We start from the raw sequence: 21,892 nt of genomic DNA, 5'->3' as shown, positions 1-21,892 counted from the left end.
CTCTCAGAGTCGAAACTCCTGCAGCACCACAGTGAAAAAAAAACAAAAACCTCACATCCAAAATATCAACTCTAATCATCAGTTTATGCTGCCAGTTTTTCAAAGGGCAGAGATGTCTGTTCTATACTCTCAAATTAACATATACAATGATGTGTTGCTGCAGGAACAGCATGCTCTTCATGTGGAGTTTTACATTTCCACAGCACTGGAGTAAAAATACAGCTCTGACTCCCCGTCTCTGTGCGGGAAAGCAGGTTAGAGTCTGCAGCGTTACATAAATCCAGAGTTATACGAGAGACAATGTGAAGCTAAAACAGATCTGACTCATTAAACAGACAATGATCTATCATCGTATTGTGGCTGGAGTGGTTTTCCATGGTCCGATCTGACGTAGTGGCGATGTGGAGACAGGCGTCTTAATTGGTCTGGGCCTGCATGAATCACCTCGCGCTCTCTTTGCTCTCTGGGCCTGATTATGAAAGCTGGCTGCAGCCTAGTGGAGACAGAATGAGTTGTCTGTGCTGTCATTCACTGTCTCTCCTCTGCCTCACCCTCCATCTTCTCCGATCCTTTCTGTCAGACCAGTCACAACTCGCCTGTCCATCTGCTCGCCGTGTCTCACAGCTCTGACCTTGCTGCTCACGTCTTACGCCCGGGGTCAGGGCGACTCAAAGCCCTGCGGCATGTTTTCACTTTGAGCTTTATTTTATATAAATGGATCTCGGGGGATTTAAAGCAGGGATTTAGAGAAAAATGCCAAAGCTTGTGTTTTGTATTTGGAATGCCCATTTTGGTGACATTTTTTAAAGGTCGGATTTAAAGGTCCTGGTGTTGTGTCTGCTCAGGTTTCCCGGAGGAGAGTGAGTGTCCTCGCTGTTTCATACATAATATATCCTGTATTTATGTGCTGTTGCTTTGCAGTGATTAAATATTAATGAGTTTCTAATGATGATGAAGATCCAATGAGCATTGAAACAGCTGTGGCTGAGCCATCTGTAATTCTGCTTTCTTCTGTTTCCAAAAAAGAGGCAGATAATCCATCACAAATTTCTATTGAGACTCATTAACAGAGATATTTTCATTTTAAAAGTTTGAAACTGCAGATTAGAGATTAAACAGGGTCACAGCTAGAGCATTTGAAATGTTCAACTTTGAGTCTATTTACTACTCTTTGTGCACGATGTGTGCTTAAACCATCATACAAACAGCGCCCCCTGTTTTCTCCCTTTCAAACAAAGAAACTTTTGCTTGTATCAAAAGTTGTATTTACGTAAATGTAGATCATTACAACCATTTTCTCAGAATTTAGCAGCAAACCAATCAAAACCAGTTCGAGACAAGGAAATCATGTTAAAGAGGGGGTACTGTGCCTTTTTCTAGTCTGTATTTTGTCTCCCTAGGGCCCCCGTAATTTCTTCAAATAATTTACAGCTCAAAAGAGTCACTATTTTTCCTTTAGCTGCTATTTTAGCAGGTAGAGGAAAAATAGTTATTGGTCACAGTTCTTGTTGCTGTCTGTTTAGGGAAACCCCCTGTGCTCTGATTGGCCAGCTTCAGGGAGATCTTGGTGTTCGAAGCTCAATCCCTCCAGTATGTCATGAACTAGTTCAGAGATCCTAATGTCATGGCCTCATCATTTCAGCAAGCTTGGGTGCTAAATTTAAAATTATTGTTTTGGTAGAAAAAGCACAGACTAGCTTTAAAGAGGGGGTATAGTACTTTTTTGTTTTGTTTTTGTTTTGACTTTATGAGACCCAGCAGTATCTTTGCATAATTTTAGTTAGAAAATCTGCACACGTTTTGTCTAAACATCCAGCATCGTTACTTTGAATCTATGTTTTAAGATATGGGAAAGTAGAATATCCCCTCTTTAAACAGAATACCCCTCTTTAAAAAGATCTAATCTTCTGTCACACAGGACACCTGGATGTCTTTTTTGTTATTTAATTCATCTTCTTTTTCTTTCATGAACTGTTTGAATTTTTTTCTCTTGCACAGATAGTATACGAGTTACTGTAATGACAGTTTGCACCATTTATTTCTGGTGATTAGAACATTGTTGCACCTTTGATTCCTACGCATAACCATAATGCCCCAGGACATCACCATAAAGCTTGTCTTTTTTTCTTTAATGAGCTGTTTGAGTTATCTTGCTAGCCCAAATAGTTGAAGAGTTAATTTTAGGAGCAGTCGTAAAAGGGGAGTGAAGGCACCCATATGGGTTCAAAAGCGTTAACAAGGGTACATTTTTAAAGGAGTTGCAAAAATTTGCTGCTAGGCAACAGAGGGGGAGGTTTCCAGAATCCATGAAATCAGTAATTAAATCTTAAATTTTATTTTGTTTGTGTTATTTTCCTTTTTCTCCCTTGGGCTCTTAAATGTGATTTTCTGAGTTCTGGTTATTCAGACCTGGTTGTTTGTTCTCAGGGTAAATGGACTGAAGAGGAGGCCTGAGATGATGATGAAGCACCGTGGGCCAGGCAAAGAGTAGCTCAAACCGAGAGGATTGCAGCGGAGGAGGAGGAAAAAGAGGAGGAGGGATAGAGAACAGAGAGTGAGGGAAAGAGAGTATCACATGACCCGACCTCGGACCGGCTCCAAATCAGCGATGCTCCCCTCAGGCAGGGATTACCTCCTCCTCCTCCTCCCCGCCGTCTACCTCTCCATCTCTCCCTCTCTTCCTCCCACATTCAGCAGAGCAGCCGCCCAGCGTCAGGACTCTGAGCAGTGAGAGCTTGCCGCACTCACTCTCCCACTCTCCCACTCTCTCAAACACACACACGCGAACACATTAACACACACACACACACACACTTGTTAAACAACACACACTCTCACACTTCTGCATCCTGCTCATGGTCGTTGGCCTGCCCTCCTCAGCTGCTGCTCCCGCTCCACTCAGACACCATGAAGAGGCCCAAGCAGCAGACGGGGCCGCTCAGCTTCCTCAACTTCTTCAGCAGGAAACCCAAAGCAGAGGTGAGGCCAGAGAAGCCTGTGGAGGCGTGCGCCAGAGAGGAGGTGGCCATCACATTGACGCCGAGCGAGCACCCAGAGCAGGTGAGGAAGAGATGTTCCCTCTGTATAACTCATGTTAGTTTTATGTTTTATTCAGCTTTTGATTTTCCAGCTTGAGAAGGTAGACCTTAAGTTAGCCTTTTTGAGATTATAGAGCTGCACCGTGAATGTTCAGACAGGCAACTTAGCGCTGAACACAGCCTTTGTAAAAATACATACTTGGTCTTGTTTTTGGGGAATACATCTTAGAAAGTACATTTTTTGGTTTTAAAAAGAGGTAAAAATGCAAATATTCAGCAGAAATGACAGATCAAATTTAAAAAAAGAAGTCTCTGCGTGTGCTCAAACCTCTCTGTTCCATCATCACAGACTGATGAACTCAAAGCTCACCTGTCCCTCAGGCATCTCTTGAAACCAGATGATCAGTGGTCAGTTTTCTGCAGTGTTACGTGATGTGTTTACATCAGCAAACTCTGCTTTTGACCAAGGAAAATGTTCTCCATTAGGGGGCGATATGGGCAAAATATGTCAGGATGTTTTTATGGCAGGATCAGGATCTTGATTTTAAATTCAAAGGGACTGTGAGGAGTTTCTAAGTGACCTTGAAAAAAGTCTCCCTTCCAGATATATGCCTGATCATATTCCACACTTTAAAATGAGATTACCAGCAATCAACCACTATAGGTTATTTATTGCTAATTTAAATTGCTAGTTTTTTGTCACAATGCTATGTCTTAGCTTCCTGTGATCAAGTCAAGCAAGACCAGATTGGTTTATGGCACAAAGTCTTTATGGCATCCCCACTCAGGCTGACAAGGTTTAGTGGTAAGAAGAGAGATGTGGGTTTTCTCTGATGGATACAATGCTTTTGGCCTATATTTTAGCATTTAGCTGGTGTGTAAGCTTCTAGCCTGTGTTTTTGCCTTCAGTCTGTGTTCTAGCTTTTGACTTGTGAGTGAGACTTTAGCTTGTTTTTTAGCCTCTAGCCTGTGTTTTAGCCTTTGACTGGTGTTTTAGCTTTAAGTCTGTGTATTTGCCTTTGGCTTAGGTTTTAGCCCCGAGCCTTTGCTTAACCTTTGACTTGTGTTTTAGCTTTTCATCTGTGTTTAAAACTTTAGCTGGTGTTTTATTTTTTAGCCTGTGTTTTAGGTTTTGACTTGGGTTTTTTCCTTCAGCCTGTGTTTTAGCTTTTGACTTGTGAGTGAGACTTTAACCCGTTTTCTAGCCTTTAGCCTGTGCTTTTGCCTTTGACTGGTGTTTAGTCTTTAGCTTGTGTTTTAGCCTTCAGCCAGTATTTTGGCCTTTAGCTTGTGTTTTAGCCCTAGCTGTTATGTAAGCATTTAGCCTGTGTTTTAGCCTTTAGCTTTTGTGTAAGCATCTAGCCTGTGTTTTAGCCTTAAGCTGGTGTTGTAGCTTTTAGTCCATGTATTTGCCTTTAGCCTAGGTTTTAGCCTTAAACCTTTGCTGAACCCTTGACTTGTGTTTTAGTCTTTCATCTGTGTTTTAACCTTTAGCTGGTGTTTTATTTTTTGCCTGTGTTTTAGGTTTTGACTTGTGTTTCAGCCTTTCGCTTGTGTTTTCATCTTTAGCCTGTGCTCTATCACTCTCCTGTTTAGCTTTCTTCTGCTCTTCTGTCATTGTTTTGTCTGGCAGTTAGGCTCCAATGTCCACCATCACTACAAAATTAATCACAGAAATCATTTCAGCAGAGAAAAACACAAATCTCCCTCCTCACTACAAAACTTCGTCAGCTGATGTGGTGTTGTCACGGAGACTTCAATGAGCCATAAATGCCATAATTTCAATCCAGTCCCTCCTGACCTGATTGGGAGGCTGAGAAGTAGCATCTAGGAACAACCTTTTAGTCCAATAAGACAATTCCTAAGCTAAGACAAAAACATATTGTTAAAGTTAAGTTTTGCAGTGTTGTTTGTGTGTGCTTTGAAAATTAATCAAATGTTCAAGAGAAAAAATGTTAAATGTAAACAGTTTCTGCAGGTAATCTGCAGAAATTTGAGTTTTATTCCACTGAAGAGTGTGATTTAGGTTTAAAACATATTGATGCTGACATAAAAGGGTATTTGAAGGTCACGCAATGTCCATGAAGTGGACTCACGATACTATATTGCCTACTTTTGTTAGTTTTCACAAGGAAAGATTAGATTAGATAAAAATGCAATCCTAGTCTGTAAAAACTTTTCTAAACCTGTGTTTGTGCAGCAAAAATATGTTAAGTTTTCTTTTTTTTGTCATGCTGTTGAAGTTTAATTAAATACAAAGTAAAGCTGAGGTATTTTATTCAACTTCCTCTGCTGCCAAAATCCAAATTATGTCCATATAATGTTGTGAAAGAGAGAGGAACCTGTGGAGAGGCTGTAGATCATTAACTCTTGATGTATGAGCTCCTGCCAGCTCCCCTGCTGTTACAGCCCAAATCCATTAGAGTGTTTATTTAATTCTTGCTAATTTAGGGAAATGATGTTGCCAAGAAACCCAGAACATCAAATACAAGAAGGATCCTGCAGCGTGCACGCTGATTTTTAGCAGAACTCTGATGATGCTGCATGTTGAATCATTTTTCCAGGAGCTGGACCTCACAGCAGAAGAGCCTGGAGAATCAAGAGCTTCTGGAGGAGAAAGAGGAGGAAGAGGAGGTCAACCAGCAGCAGCAGCTGAGGCCACTGAGAGCGCAGCGGCCACAGCCGAGTGCGCTGTTGGCGCCAGCAGTGGCTCCACGGGGGTCCTGTCCCTGTCCTCCTCCAGCCAGGAGCAGCTCCTGGAGGAACACCTGGAGGAGTGTCCTCTGTGCCTCCTCAGCCAGCCTCGCTGCCACTTCCCACGCCTCTCCTCCTGCGCCCACCGCACGTGCTCTGACTGCCTGCGTCAGTACCTGCGCATCGAGATCTCAGAGAGCCGGGTATGCATCGCGTGCCCGCAGTGCCCTGAGACTCTCTCCCCTCTGGATGTCCGCGCCATCCTGGATGATCAGGCGCTGCTGGAGCGGTTTGAGGAGTACCAGCTGAGACGCTTCCTGGCGTCTGACCCAGATACTCGCTGGTGTCCTGCGCCGGACTGCAGGTGAGAATCAGAGTTCATCCTTTGCATTCATCAAACTCTCTTCACTGTCTGTTAAAAAATACTTTTTCTGCTCCTCAAACTAATAATTATCTGAGCTGTAATTACCCTGAGACAACAGAGAAAGGAGCCCTGCAGTTGTTCAGTGTTACTACACGTCAGCGCTCATCAAACCCACAACAGCTCTCTGCTGTAAAGACTAAAGCTGTTCTTCAGTGTCAGGATGATTGACTGAGCTCACAAAGGACAAAGTGACAGCAAGAGAAAGCTTGCATAAATCTAACGGCTGTAATAATGACAGAAATTTTATGCCAGCAAAATATCTTTTAGTCTCTGGAGGGGATCAGACAGCATTTGAATATAAAAAGCTGCTTTTCTTGAGCGCTTAAGTTCTTGTGATGATAAAAACATTACAAACAAAATGATTCTGCATGTAGATTCAAAGACAGTATTCACTTGATAAGTAAGTTTAAATCTGGCTGATGTATATAGTTATGTAAAGGCAGGATTTGCAGGATTTAAAAATAAAATGTCAAATTTTACGGGAATAATCCTGCTACATCGTCTCCTATGGGCCTCTATACTTGTGTGCTTGTGTCTGTGTCTGTCTCAGCCCCCTCTTCTGCCTGTTAGTTTGATGTTTTAGTTGTGCTGGGACGTTTCTGGGCAGAGAGTAAGCGCGGGCATCTCAGCCAATCACAGCATGCCCAGTGCACAAGTGACTTTGGGTATGGATGATAGTGAGTGGAAGCTGATCAGAGCAGCTACAAAAGTAGATGTAGCACAGTTTTCACCCTAAACAAGGGTGAAGCTTGGCAGCATGGGACAAAGAGCGACACAAGATGTTACGTGTCAGATACCTGTGTCAAGGTCGTGCTAACATGCCAAGTCTGGCGCACTGCTCTCAAGTCTCAAGTGATGCTGCAGGTGGTTGCTGGGCTAGTGAGTGTGTTCATGTTCCTTAAAGTCACATGCAATCATAACATTTTTTAAAGAGGGGGTATTCTGCTTCCTCATATTGTTAACATGTCTATAAAGTTACGATCCTGAATGCTCAGACTAAACTTGTGCAGATATTCAAACCCCTACATGTTTATATATGTTGTAGAAATCTCTGAATTTGTAAACAAGAGTTGCAAAATTTCAGGAATTTTCAAATGTGAAAACTTGCCATGGAGTTTTTTGGAAATTAATGAGCAAACGTGATGCAATATCTTTTAAACCAAGTTGATAACAAGAACATTTTCAAAAACTTCTGAGAATTTCCCAGGAATTTTAAGAACAAATAGTTTAAGCTGATAATAACAAAACCCTGAAAATTCAAATTTTCCAGAACTAAATTTCCTGAAATTGCCAGAAATTGTCCACCCCTTTGCAACTCCACTTTAAACTGTTGAAAATAGCACTTTTCACAAGATCTTCCAAGAGCTTAACAAAACTTGCTGAAATTATGTCTTTACTTATGATTTTCCCAACTAGCCACAAACATCAAGGTCTTCCTATGGCTCTGCTCCTGACAGGCCTTAAGAGGGCTGGCCAATCAGAGTGGAGGGGGTTTGTGGAGTGGGGAGCCTTAAAGAGACAGCAGCTTTACAGCAGCGTTTCTGGTAGAGGCTGAAATTAGGGTTATCTTAAATAGCTATGAGAGACCAACATTTTTTTTTTGCTATAAATTATGTAAAGATGCTACAGGGGCACCAGAAAGACAGGTACAAAACTAAAAAAAATCACGATACCCCTTCTTTAAAGCTAGAAGAAAAATATCACCATTCTGTCAGTGTCACTCTTGCTTTTCTTTGTATCATTCTTTTAGCTTTATCAGTCTGAAAGCAACGGTTTGTCAAGTTTCAACAACACCCGAAGCTTCTAAATGTGAGCGTGAAGTCAGAGGAAACATCAGAAAAATGAACATGAACACAACAGCCTCAGTGGACCACAACAAATGAGACATGAGTCAACTCTCATCATACTGCTGTTAACATCACTTTAATGTTCATAGATGTGTAAGGAGATCCGTCAGCTGATGGGAAAGCATGATGTGTGTGAGCATGTTGTGTGTTCAGAAACATGTCTGCTCTAGAAGCAGACTGTCTGTCTCCTGACTTTCACAGCTCAGGAGCTAAAATCAATCCCTCAATCGGACTTCTCCTCCTCCTCTTCTTACTACTGCTGCTGTGGAGGATTAAATCCAACACAGAGGAACATGAAATGTCTGAAGTATCTGCAGAAGAGTTTCACAGTATAGAAATATTTATATGTCAGGGTCAGAGCCTCTGATGGTTCCCACAGAAGAGAGCCTCTGAAGACCTGACCTGTTATGGGAAGCGGTCATTAACAGCTCTGGTTTGTTTATCATCATGTCCCTGACATACACACATTCCTCCAGGTCTTAGTGACAGAGGCTAGAGCAGGAGGTTAAGACAGCTGTGAGAAAACACGCTGTGTGTATGTCCACATGTAAGCGTGTATGTGTGCACAGTTTTTCATGTTTCATTAAAGGCAGTTTTCAAAACACAGAGAGAAATATTATAAGTCTGTTTGATGTCATAAAAATTTCATTCTATTAGTTTATTTTTCTGTCTGACAACACAGTAAGCTACTGTCTCCTAAGGGCTCCTCATCCCACAATCCACCTGCCCTCTGATTGGCCAGCCCTCTGGGGGACTTTTGGGGGCGGAGCTATGTGCAGACCTTGGTGTTTGAGGCCCAAACCTCAGTGTGTTATGAAACAATTGTAAGATACCTTTGAGATGATGTCATTGTTTAAAGTCTTGTAAGGATCTCTAGGAAGTCTTGTAAAGTTTTTGTGAGGGTCTCTTAAAGATCTCTTAAAATTTTCAAAGACGTTGCATAAAGACATTTTTGAAGTGTTGTGGGGGTTTCATGAGGACCTTAAAAAAAGTCTTGTGAAGATATTGCAAAGATCTCATGAAAGTTTTGTGAGGGTCTCTTGAAAATTTTGAGATGATCTTGTAAACATTTTGAAAAGATCTTGTAAAAATTTGGTCAGAGGTTTCTGTAAAGATCTCTTAAAAGTCTTAAAAAGCTTTTGTAAAGACCTGGTTGAAGTCTTATGAAAGTTGTGAAAAGTTATTGCAAAGATCTCATGAAAGTCCTGTGAAGGTCTCTTGAGAATCTCTTAAAAGTCTTGTAAAGATTTTGGAAATATCTGGCAGAATTCTTGTGAAAGTCTTCTGAAGATCTTATCAAAGTTTTGAAAAGGTTTTGTAAAAATCTCATAAGTCGTGTAATGGTCTCACCAGGATCTCATGAAAGTGTCAAAAAGGTCTTGTCAAAGTTCCTAAAGGTTTTTTTTTTTAAAGACATTGTAAAAGTCATTGGAAAGACTTGTTAAGGTCTACTGAAAGTCTTGAGAAAGTTTTGCAAGATTTTGTAAAAATCTTGTATAAATCTGGTAAATATAGTCTATAGGACTATAGTGTGAAGATTTTGTGCAGTTGTTCAAAAAAAAAAAAGTTTATGTTTTTGATTTTGTCAAGGGTGACAGAAATTTTAAGCAAGATTTTATGTTTATGTTGTTTTTCTTTGCCAAATGGAAGCAGGTTTTGGCTTATCTGGAAGCAGCCTTTAACACTGACTAAAGATTGAGACGCAGTGAAAACCTTGACAGGTGTGCAGACAAGCTGATTACCTCTCTGTGTTTGTCTGATTCCTCTTTCAGATTCACCGACAGCACGAGTCTAAAGTAGCTTTTCACACATTCCTCCAACAGCTCTGCTTTGATCCTGAATCACTCCCTGTCACTTTCACCTGTGTTTGATCACTATCACCTCATCTTTGAAATATTAAAATTTATGTTAATGTCACCTCAGAGGAGCGGGATTATGTCTTCAGGCGTCAGGCTCTGTATTATTTAAATGACTGCTCAGGATCTGAAGGGGGATTATTTCTGGTTCAGGTGTTAAACTGTGGAAACTGATCATCCTTCCTGTCTTTGAATGTGATTCATGGAGGCGCAGTGTCTACAAATGTTCTGTTTAAGAACAATAAATCATTCAAGAGCAGCTTTTAAAGATGTTCCAGCCCCTGACAGTGAGGAACGACTTCAGGGATCAGTTAGGGTTTTTTTTTAATTTATGGCTGTTTTATGTTTTTATCTCCTCAGCTACGCAGTCATCGCTTACGGCTGTGCTGAGTGTCCTAAGCTGAGCTGCGGCCGAGAGGGATGTGACACCGAGTTCTGCTACCACTGTCGCCAGCTGTGGCACCCCAACCAGACGTGCGACCAAGCCCGGCGTCAGCGAGCTCGGCACACCTCCGGAGGGAACGATGCCTCCACGCTGTATGTCTTCAATGAAGAACCTGGAGGAGGTGAGACTCGGCAGCAGCTGCTGTTACCTTCTTTTTGTCTTTACTCTGCGAGCCAGGAATCAAAGTGTGAATTGCAGCTTTTCTCACATGTTTCAGGAAGTGCAGAATGAATATTTTACCACTCCTGACATATTTTCTTTGCTGCTGAAGATGCAGAGGAGATCAAAGCATGCCCTCGCTGTGGTGCCTACATCATGAAGACCAATGATGGCAGCTGTAACCGTATGAACTGCACTGTGTGTGCCTGTCAGTTCTGCTGGCTGTGTATGCAGGAGATCACCGACGTGCACTACCTCAGGTATGTATCTCACATCTCACCTGGAGATGAAGGAAACTTTACCTCTGATGTTATGAAATCTAATTGATCCAAAGTAATTTTCAATGTTGTGACATAACAACACCTGTTCTCAACACACTGTTTTTCTTTTTACATGTTTCCTCTGACATTTGGGCCTTCATACTTTCTGACTCTGTTGTAGAGATTACTGCATGAGCACAAAAATCACTTCTCAATAACATTAAAAAGTATCACTTAAAAGGATACTTTATATTAACAAAATCCAGAAACACAAACTTCTCATGAAAGATGGATTTTTTTTAAAAAAGGTCCTAAACTGATTGATGGCCTGAAAAAAACAATATTTGGCATCCTTTTTGGAAATCATAGATCTAGAGAGGGCGGGAGTGAACATCACATTGGAAACTAACACATGTACTTTTTTCAAGAAGAAGTTTTCAATGAAGTCAGAGTTTTAAAAAATCTGTTAATTCTTTTTTAAAGAGGGGGTATCGTGCTTTTATAAGCTTGATACTGTCCCTCTTGTTTCTCCCATAGTAGCTTTACATGATTTGACACTCAAAAAAATCCCTTATTGCTTTCTCTGGTGTTTTTCAAAACCTTTATTTTAGCCTCTGTCCAAAATATTTTGTATTAGCTGCTGTCCCCTTAAAGGTCCCAACTTTATGATCCCCTTTTCCTCTGATTGGCCAGAGTGCTGGGGGCAGAGCTATGTGTTGCCAGGCCAATTTGAACCAGTCAGGGGATCCTTGACCTCATCGTCTCAGCAAGTCATGTGTAGATCGTGTGAAGGTCTTATGAGGATTTCATTAAAGCCCCGTTTCCACCAAGCGGTTCAGTTTTGTTTCGTCTTGGCATGGCACGCGTTTTACTGTGTTTCCATTGACTAATCCTGGGACAGATCCCCAAATAATGGAGACAAGCTGTCCCACTTTTTGGGACTCTTCCATTGGGGTGCCAGATTAAACCGATCCGATCCCGGAAGGTGGAGCTACAACAGAATACAATCATTACTCACTGTCCAACAGCGGCTGCTATATTTCTCCTGGCGGCACACAGTCGTCTCTGAAACGAAGCTTGACAGCGCTTCGACATAAAGAGCCACATGCCAACCACAAAGAATTGCTGGATTTCTTCCACCGTTGCTCTTTGTTTACTGTGTCATGTTTTTCCTCTTCGTTGGTTTTATTAGCGGGTACACTGTGTTGCACTGCTAAGGCATCACGCTTTTATTTAACTGATGCGGCAATCGGCATCCAGCTTAGATGCCGCCAACCATAGGGGAGGCAGTGTTAGCTGAGGAAATGAAAACAGGACAAGGCCTAACCAAGCCAAACCATGGCAAACCACACTGATTTAAACCGGACTGCTTGGTGGACACAGGGCTAGACGCTCTTATAGATCTTGAGGAGCTCTCCTTAAGAACAGAAAAAATATCATGAAAGTTTTGTGAAAGTCTCATAAAGATCTTGCAAAAGATTTCATTAAAGTTTAAAAAAGGTTTTGTAAAGACCGTGTTAAAGTCTTGTAAAAGTCTTTAAAATGTCTTGTCTGTTGGATATTTTTGTAAAGTTTTGTTAAAATCTCTCTCTTAAAAGAAGATCTCAGAAAAATCTGATAAAATTCTTGTAAAAATCTTGTCGAAGTTCTGAAAAGGTTTTGTAAAGATCTTATGAAAGTTTTCTGAAGGTCTCGTGAAAATTTTGTGAAAGTTTTGTGAAAATTTTGTGAAAACTGGTCTTAAAATCTCATAAACATCACATCAAGAACTTGAAAATCTATTCAAAGCTTTGAAAAGGTTTTATGAAGGTCACATGAGGATCTTGTGAAAGTCTTGTTAATATCTCATAAAGATCTCTTAAAGTTCTTGTAAAAGTCTTGGAAAGGTCTGTGAAGACCCTGTAAAAGTCTCCTCAAGGTCTCGTCAAAGTATCATGAAGATCATTTAAAAGTCTTGTGAAGATGTGGTGCTATTTTTGGATCTGAGTATTTTAATCTGTTTACTGACAGATTCAGGGATTACTACGACAGGTGGTTATTTGAATAACAATCCAGTCACCATATTTCCATACAGCAGAGTTTGTAGCTCGAGCTGCCCGACTCCCTACAAGTTAATGTGTTTCAGATCCATTTTAACTACAGCTTTTTCTGATTTCTTTCTTTTGTGCACATTCTACTTTTTCTCCCTTCATCCCCTCACTCTTTAAACCCCACCCAGCGTCCTATAGAAGGGCAAAGCTCTCAGCATCTGGCTGTAAATCTGCCGTGTCAGAGCATCAGAGCCCAGCCTTAACATCCCACCATAACTCCCCCCACTCAGCTTTCAGAGCCTCAAGGTGACACTCGCTGCAGTAAAGTGAGTGATGCTCCCTCTCCCGTAGCCCTGAGGTGCTGTTTGTGTTGCTTCTAATGTCACTGCGGAGCCTTTAATGTAATCGCTGCTTCATTAGGAGCAAACAACATCACTCAGTGTTAGCTGGCATTTACAATCCCACACTAACAGCAGATTAAAGAGAGACATACTGAAGCTAAGTGACAGAGAATTGACTCCGCACTGAAGTCACTCTGCTCGTCCGTCAGTCGAAAAGCAGTTTGGATATAAATGACGGTAATTTAAGGAGAGAGGACGGAGCTGGAATGAGACACACAGATGAGGTCATTCGTTTTGGTTAATGATGTAATGACAGCGATGAGACAGATAAAGCTGTCATGTTGTTGTCAGCTCTCATTTATTTCCGACGTTTTTTTAATAAGTGATGGCTCAGGATCATTCTGTGTTTGTGTCAGCAAGCAGTGAGGCTGCTGCTGTGATCACAGCCATGGAGGGCGAGATTATTTATGCCCCCAGGTGTCTGTCAGATCATTTTAGTGAAGTTATAAACATTTCTGTTTTTGCCGTACTTTTCCCAAGATAAAATGTTCTTGTGCTACCTGAAGGGATACTTTTGGAAACCTCAACCTTTCATTTGGCCAAGTGAAGGGTTCTTTTCTTAACCTTAGACCACCTCCATCCACTACCTTAGGTTTTGTTTTTCTTCCTCCGTGCTACGTCCTCTGTCCTGGCTGCTATGAAAAGCTTTAACTCGCCATCATCAACACGCAAAGTCACTAGCACACTGGGTGCTCTGTGATTGGCTGATGCAACCACGTCTGCTCTCCACTCAGAACCATCTCGATACAACCAAAACATAAACATACAGGCTGAGGAAGGGGTTCAGGCAGACACAGACACTGACACACATGTATAGAGGGCCACAGAAAACGACTGAATATGATAATTCCTGTTAAAGCTGACATTTTATGTTTTAGAAAATCCAGCAGATCCCGGCTTCAATAATAAAACTGTTAACCATTAGCTTTCCGTACAAAGATTAAGTCTAATGATTAGGTCTTACTTATCCCATATAGCTACACTGCAAAAACTAAAATCTTTTCAAGTGTTTTTGTTTTACTTTCAGTAGAAAATGTCTTTTTAGACCTAATATGAGCCACATTCACCTAACCAGTCCAGAAAAATGTCATGTTTTCGGTTATTTAAAGACATAAATGAGGTCCGAATCGCTTGTAACAAGTAAAAAAAAAAAAAAAAACTGCCAATAGAACAAGGGAAAAGTTACTCATATTAAGACATTACTCTAGTTTCAAGCAAATTTTTAACAGATTTTTTTTACTTGTTACAAGCAATTCAGACCTCATTTTTGTCTTAAAATAACTTGAAACAAGACATTTTTTTCTGGACTGGTCAGGTGAATATGGCTGAAGTATAAAAAGACAATTTTTACTTAAAATAAGACAAAAACACTTCATAAGATTTCAGTTTTTTGCAGTGTAGGAGAAATAAAAATACACACCAGACAAAAGTTTGGGTCTTTGGAAGATAAACAGATAGATCTACACTAAGGGCGTTTACTTGAGAAAGAAGAAAGGGCCGAACCCCACTCTTACACAAGATGGATCGCAGAAAATTTGAGTGAGGGCACATGTCCTTCATAGATTTGGAGCATTAGACTGGACCCAGGCTTTACGTTGCTGTTAATGTCGGTAATTTCACTTGTTTTCTACAGCATGGACAGCTAAGAGTTACTTAAGAGTCCTCTTTTGTCAGTTCATCACAAACCACAACATAAAGGTTCAAATATTAACCATGGAGGACGTTTCCTGAACTCTTTGTTTAACCTTGAACTGTCGTCTCTCCTCTGTCTCTCAGTCCTTCTGGATGTACCTTCTGGGGGAAGAAGCCATGGTCTCAAACCCGCAAGGTTCTGTGGCAGGTGGGCATGTTGCTGGGAGCACCGGTGGTCATCTCGCTCATAGCAGGCATCGCCATCCCAGTCATCATTGTGGGCATACCAATCTACATGGGTCGAAAGGTAAACACCAGACTGTCTCTGCTCTGTGATAGCTCACACTGGTTGTTCTTCCTCCCAGGCGTGAGTACACGTTTTATTGGACAGCGAGGAGGAAATCACATTTCTCTGATCTAATTTATGTTTCATTTGTTACCCTCCAGGTCCATGGTCGCTGCAAGAAAAACAATATCTCAGGAAGTAAGCACTACTTGACTGTGGCGAGTGGGGTAATGATGTCAGTGTTTGTGTCGCCGGTTATAGCAGCTGTCACTGTGGGTAAGGAATGGCTACTGAATGACGTACTCACTGAGTTTTAAAGTGATAGGAGTGTTTGGTGTCACGTTTTTAACATCAGTTTCTTGTTAGCAGTCAAAAAAACTGCCAAAATATCCTCAAAAACCACAGTAAGTGTTTTATAAAGTTCAAGTTATTGAGTATCTGAGGTGAGACTTCATGTGTACAAAAACTTTCACTAGTTAGGTTAGCTTAACCCAGATGTCAGTTCTTAATTTTTCAAGTTCTACATAAAATCAGAGACCAAACCAACTTTTTTCTTGACTCCAAGCAAAATAAAACTTTAAAAGCAATACATTATATGATTTCAACAGTTCTTGGTCAAAGAGGAGGTATAGTGCAATTTTAGTCATTATCTTGAGCTTCTGGTTCCACCTTAGTGATGCTATTTCTTTTCCACTGATAATCAGGCCTTCATGCGGCACTGCATTAAAACACATGGCTCTGTAGTGGAGATCACTACATGGGCTTCAAACCACTTCCCAAAATCCATAAGTCGTACCAAGCAGAGAGGGAACTGTACCTAGTGTAACATGATCCAGAAACACCAGCTTCTCGATAAAGTTGGACTCAAGAAGTCTAAAACTGACTTGGGGTCTGACGAAACTTAATTTATTTAAAGAGGGGATATTGCGCTATTTTTGTAGGTTTTTTTTGTTCCTCTAGGCACAGTTGCACATGATTTAAAGCTCAAAGAAATCAATATTTTTCTCTCACGGATGGTTTAAAAAAAATTCTTATTTGAGCCTCTGTCTGGAGCACCTTGTTTTAGTGTCTGTCTCTTTAAGACTCTCCACTCCAGAAACCCCCTTCTCCCTGACTGGCCAGAGTGAAGGGGGAGGAGCCAAAGGCAGAAATAGTGTTTGAGGTCTGCCCTTTTAAAGTGTCATGAACAAGTTGATCCTTATGTGAGGACATCATTTCTAAAGTCTCATGGAGTTCTCAAAAAGATCTAGTGCTGTTTTTTTTACACAGTGTTTTTATTAATTTACAGACAGATTCAGAGATTTTACAACATATAAATATGTAGAGGTTTGAAAATCTTCACATGCCCATTATGAACATCCAGCATTGTTACTTCAAATACATGTTTAGAATATGTGAAAGCAGATTACCGCCTCTTTAATGTTGAGAGTTTTAAACAACACCTCCTTTTTGAGTGCTCCCTGTTTCTTGCTAACTGTTTCTGCTGTTTCTAGTCCTGGAAATTAGCTCCTTTTAGGAGTTGTTTGAATTCCTAAAATACCAGACTGCCCATTCAATCCACTCTGGGTGCCCTGAGCAGGCCTGGGTTCAGCTCCACTCTGGTATATTGTAAAGCTGCGTTTTGATGAGTCATGCCAGTTGCTACTGTAAATAACATCCTCAGCTGTGACTGGGGTTTTTAGGCGTGAGCAGCTTCCTGCTGCAGTGTCATGACCAGCACTGCACCACACACTGACGGGCCGAGCATAAACACACACGTACGCACACACACACACCTCTCCTTCCCTCCTGTTTGTATCACAGCCTCCGTGTTTCATTCCTCACTGTTTGCCTCCGCACTGTCTCTCATTTTTCAGCCACAGCTCACTTTCTGTCCTCCTCACTCACACAGCCTCTCTTTCCCCGGCTGGCAGCCTCGTCCTCTTGCCCTGCTTTCACCCTGGTGTTGAGTCAATAGCGTCCCAGTTCTCGCTGCGTTAATGATGTCCCTTTGTTTGGTTGGCGCTCTGCATTGTGTTACAAAATTCCTATCTCAATCACGGGTTGCATAATCATGCAGCACAAAAAGGCTTCAGCCTGTCGAGTTGAGAGACTCTGTGAAGCACTTTGTGAGGGAAAAATCAAACCGTTCATTTTCCTTATTTTAGACTTCAAGGCTATCAAGGAAATGGATAAATGAAACAAAAACTTCATTATTTAATTACACTTATTCAATGTTTGTGCAACACTTCATCATCAAAAATGAAGAGAAGGACAACCTTGCGTTTAATATTCATGTGTCAAAGTATTTGATTTCATTATCAGGATTAACTTCGGAATTTACAGTAGTAGTAGCATCTCAACATGTAGAAATCAGATTTTTTTTAAAGACATCTTGAGTCCATCTGTCTTTGGTGAAAGAGCTTTGAGTATTCAAGTATAAAACACAGGATTGAAAAACATAACAAAAACATTTTCATTCAAGATATCAAGAGACGAAAATGACATCTGTAAATCTGCCGATGTGGTCAGAAATATTGTTTAATTTCTTGAAATATTAGTAATTGCTTTATAATCTTTTTTTCTTTTTACGACACGAGCCATTTTTTTTAAGCAATTCAGACCTCATTTTTGTCTTTTAATATCTTGAAATAAGACATTTTCTGGTCTTAGATGTCAGTTTTTTTTTGCAGTCTGTGTTGTTTCACATACTGGCTTTTGTGATGGGGTTGCACCTGTATGCTTTGCTCAAACTCAGAAGTGCTTTGGAGTTCTTTTTATTTAACTAGAGGCAAAATGTGTATTACGTCAGACTTGTCTACTGAGCTGGGAAGTTTTTAGAAGTGTAGTGTCCCTTTAAAAGTGCAGTGTTGTTTTTCCCTTCATTTTCCATCCAACAGCAGTGGAAAACAAGAAGATGCTGCAACAGCTACTGAGTGCCAACTGAGACGAACTGGAGAAAATTGCAAGCATTAAAGTACTTATTACAGACATTTCTTTTAGTGTAGGTGACAACACCAGTCCCAGTTTGAGTCAAGATAAGAAAACTGCATGTTTCTAAAGGTTGTTAAGAGCCCTGGATCCTTATCCGGAGTTGTAAACTGCAGGGGCATCTTTTAACTTTGTATCTGTCAATATTTATGCTTTTTTTTTTTTAACGCCAGTAGAGTTAAAATGACAGTTTTCAAATCACACAAGTTCAGGAAAAATGGAAAGGATTCACTTAATGGCAGAAAATTATATATCGAACTAGGTCTTGTGAAAATAATATAAAATGAGTGGCAAATGTTTTGAAAAAATGCATTAAATAGATGATTAATGGGACATTAAGTTGCCCTTAATTTAAGAGAGGGTTTACAAGCATATTTGTGACATAATTGCATAACTATTGATGTAAAATGGCTCAGACTACTTCAGAGATGAGTCTGTTAAAGCATATTAGATCCTTATTGGATTCCTTAATGAAGTAGAAATGGCTCCCTCCTGTGTTTAATCTGGGTATTACATGAGTCAAATGACATCACTCTTGAGGATGATACACTAATCTTACATAGAACTATTTTTTGAGAATAAGAAACATAAAATTTTCTTAAGTACTCTGCATTTCTTTTTTTGAGGTTTGAAACAAAAGATTTACACAGAGATGCGAATCTTTTAGGCATAAAGAGTCTCTAACCCAGGATGCTCAGGCTGTCCAGCCATAGAAATGTGTTTTGGAGGACTGTAATCCAACATCTCGTCTTGTCTCGTACTGCTTCCTGCAGGTGTTGGAGTGCCGTTAATGCTGACGTACGTCTACGGGGTCGTCCCGATGTCGCTCTGTAGAAATGGCTGGTGTCGACCACAGAGTGAGCCTCCTGAAACACATAAGATCCAACTGGAGGATTTAGCAAGCTGTGAGTATGACATCAGGAGAAATCTACCTCTTCTCCCCTCCAGCATCTCCTGATCTGATGACCTCTCCTCCTCTCTTATAGATCTACTGTTCTCTCACGTCGTCAGCGACCACTGGACGGGTCAAAACACTTCCACGCTCAGCGACACCAGTGTCCAGGAAGTCAGAGTGAGCGTACAGGAAGTGGGTGTCCTCCCCAGTACGAGCACTACACCGCCAGATTTAGACAGCTATGAGGTTTTTGACGAAGCCACGAAACACCACGGATACACTGCGCAGCAGCAGGACAGCCAATCAGACTGTGAGGTGGTTATTGTGCCTGATGGCACGCTGGAGGACTCACAGGCACTCTCTTTGAGGTAGATCTTCTTTCTCTTTATTGTTTCTAACATAGACTGATCAGATTAGAATTGCATTTCAGGCTCAGCACATTTGTTATAGTATCGAACAGTTATTGCATTTTGAGCTTTGTTACAGTTTTTCCTATTACATTCAAGCCATTCTTACTAATGGGGCTCTATCATGGCTTGTATTGAGTCTAGTCAGGGCTGCAAAGGGGTGGGAAAAATCTAGCTAATTTTAAGGAAAGTTTATGGAGTTTTTTTTTCTTGTTATCAACTTGATTTAAAAAATATTGCTATAGACATATTTGCATGCATGTCTGCTTGTAATAAACCAATCTTTTTCATACTTGTACATGTATATGACCAGGTAAATGCAGTCAACATAAAATTCCCTGAATTCCCTGAAAAATTTCTGCTAATCCCAGAAAATTCCCCAAATTTCCCAATGGAAACTTTCTAACTCTGAAATTTCCTGGAATTTTGCAACTTTAAGTCTAATAGACACGTTTTTTTATTTATTTTCAGATAAAAAGAAAAACATAAAAACAATCAAAGCCATGCTTGTTGTTTATGATGTGTCAGGCATGATGTAATGGAGGCGCCCATTGCGGATACTTCCTCAGGTCATTAGTAATATTATCATCAGTTTTATTGACGCCATTATCTGTTTTTTGTGTCACTGCAGGGAAGGAACCAACATCGAGGTCCGTGTTGAAATTGAAACCCATCCTCGAGGCGCCCGCCAGTCCAGCCTCAGTAGCATCCTGTCTAGCCGAAGCTTGTCGGTGGAGTCACTGGGACACTCCCAGTCCCAGTCCCAGTCCCAAGACTACCTGTGTGCCTCTGAACTGGAAGAGAGACAAGAAGGGAGGGGCAAGGAAGAGCAGGAGGGGAGAGAGAAACCAGGAGGGGAAGACGGGACAGTTCAGCCAGTCTTTGAAATAGACGGTGTATGAGGGGCTTCTGCTCTCTGGTTTGAAGATGAGACCGGTTTGATTGATGAAGAGAAATCCATGAGCTGACGTTTCAGCCGGACTGACCAGGCCCTCCCACCAGATGCCTTTTTAGCTCCAGCCTGTAAGGATGATGCGGGTTCAGAGAAAGCAAATAAAACCATGAGAGAGTGAGAGTTTGTGTGAGACTTAAAGCATGAGTACCACGGAGGGAGGACAATCAGTTTCTAGACGGGACAGCATCCATGAATGAATCTGAGGAGGAGTAGCTGAGAGCATGTTAGCTGAATAGATCATCCTGATTTTATCTTTTCTGTTCGACTCTTACTCCCTCTCTGTCATGAATTTATCATATGAAGCCCTCTCTTCATCCACTTCTTTTAGTGACCTCACTTCCTAAACCTAAATTGGGGATCCAGAATCAGACGATGCATGCGTCACTATATTTTCACTCTTTTGTCGTAGGTTCGACTCTTGAACCTTTTGGGGTAAAAGGTGCTCTGTGACATTACAGCGGGGATTAAAAAAGATCAGAAACACCATCAAATATCACCTTTTGCAAATCCACAGTCTTCCATGACAGCAGACAGAAGCAGAGTCACTTTGCATTCCTTTAGTGCAGCTTACGGAGGGTGACACTGCTTTCAAATGCTCATCCTAATGCAGAAACTTTATCAGCAGCAGCCAGTTTTTTCTAAAGAGTTTTCAGTCCCAAACTAGCTGCATGATCCTGCTCCTCGCTGTGTGTGCAGGATAAACACACTCACACACACACATGCAGTCTATGCCCACACAGCAGTCAGTGTAGTTGCAGTATTGTGTGCAGCTAAGAGCATTAAATATAAACTCAAATGATCACAGAGCACCAGAATTACAGCAGCAGCAGCAGCAGCAGCATGCCACTTCGGGCTGAAGTCTAAGACCCCCTGATGATAGATGATTAATGAGAAACATGTGACTTTACCTGCTGCTTTGCTTCCTGAGTGTGAAATATTTGTGAGACGTGAACTCGGACATGTTGTGGAGAGAAATTCAATAAACATTTCACCATGAAGGACTAACATGCAATGACTGTTCTGTTTTTTGTTTGTTTTTAAAAAATCTGATTTAACCTGTGTTTTAGTAAAAGTCTCTTTTCGTCACTATTGTGAAAACAGTAAACTTTTGAGTCAGACAATAAAGTTACTTAGTTTTCAGGCATGAGAATATTGTGGGTTATAACTATCTTGAAGATGAAACACTTTTTGATTGGTGATTTCAGAGGTTCAGTGGCCACATGCTGCCCAATTTGATCTCAATGAACCAGAATAACCCCAGTAGGATAAATAACCCAAAATAAAAACAACTGTTATAATTTCCTTTTCATTCAGTTCACAAGAAAAAAAAAAATCCTATCTAATGACCTATGTTTTGCAAAGTGTGAGGAACAACCTGAAATTTCATGAAAATCAAGTGAAATTTCTTTTGACTTTGTTTAACTTTCACACCTATTCATTAAAACTCACAGAGATCCTACACAAAAGAATTGAGTTTAATTTCTAAAAAATAAAGTAAAATTCAACTGAGTCATAACTGCCCACAAAGGATATTCTGTACTATGGGGGAAAAGCAGCTGTAACAACAAACTTCTTCCCATAGAGGGCGCCAAT

At 40.9% G+C, this 21,892-nt stretch overlaps 1 protein-coding gene across 3 annotated transcripts in view; it reads left to right on the top strand.

The window, feature by feature from the left end:
- Window positions 1–21,321, top strand: part of LOC141801883 (E3 ubiquitin-protein ligase RNF19A) — a 29,604-nt gene extending 8,283 nt beyond the window's left edge. For 2 of the 3 annotated variants that reach the window (XM_074685193.1, XM_074685195.1), the window contains 9 exons: window positions 2,428–3,060; window positions 5,603–6,096; window positions 10,220–10,425; window positions 10,576–10,723; window positions 14,931–15,093; window positions 15,234–15,348; window positions 18,816–18,947; window positions 19,029–19,305; window positions 19,976–21,321. In XM_074685193.1, the coding sequence (XP_074541294.1) occupies window positions 2,908–3,060; window positions 5,603–6,096; window positions 10,220–10,425; window positions 10,576–10,723; window positions 14,931–15,093; window positions 15,234–15,348; window positions 18,816–18,947; window positions 19,029–19,305; window positions 19,976–20,246 (1,959 nt within the window). In that variant the 5' untranslated portion in view covers window positions 2,428–2,907 and the 3' untranslated portion in view covers window positions 20,247–21,321. The remainder of the gene's footprint in view (window positions 1–2,427; window positions 3,061–5,602; window positions 6,097–10,219; window positions 10,426–10,575; window positions 10,724–14,930; window positions 15,094–15,233; window positions 15,349–18,815; window positions 18,948–19,028; window positions 19,306–19,975) is intronic. The other variant, XM_074685196.1, reaches the window with a different exon arrangement.
- Window positions 21,322–21,892: the final 571 nt, after the last annotated feature.

The sequence above is a fragment of the Halichoeres trimaculatus genome, unplaced genomic scaffold, assembly GCF_033239565.1.
Source record: "Halichoeres trimaculatus isolate MK-OKI-2021-1 unplaced genomic scaffold, fHalTri1.1 fHalTri1_scaffold_13, whole genome shotgun sequence".
Lineage (NCBI taxonomy): Eukaryota > Metazoa > Chordata > Actinopteri > Labriformes > Labridae > Halichoeres > Halichoeres trimaculatus.
This window is presented reverse-complemented; position numbering and strand designations above follow the sequence as displayed.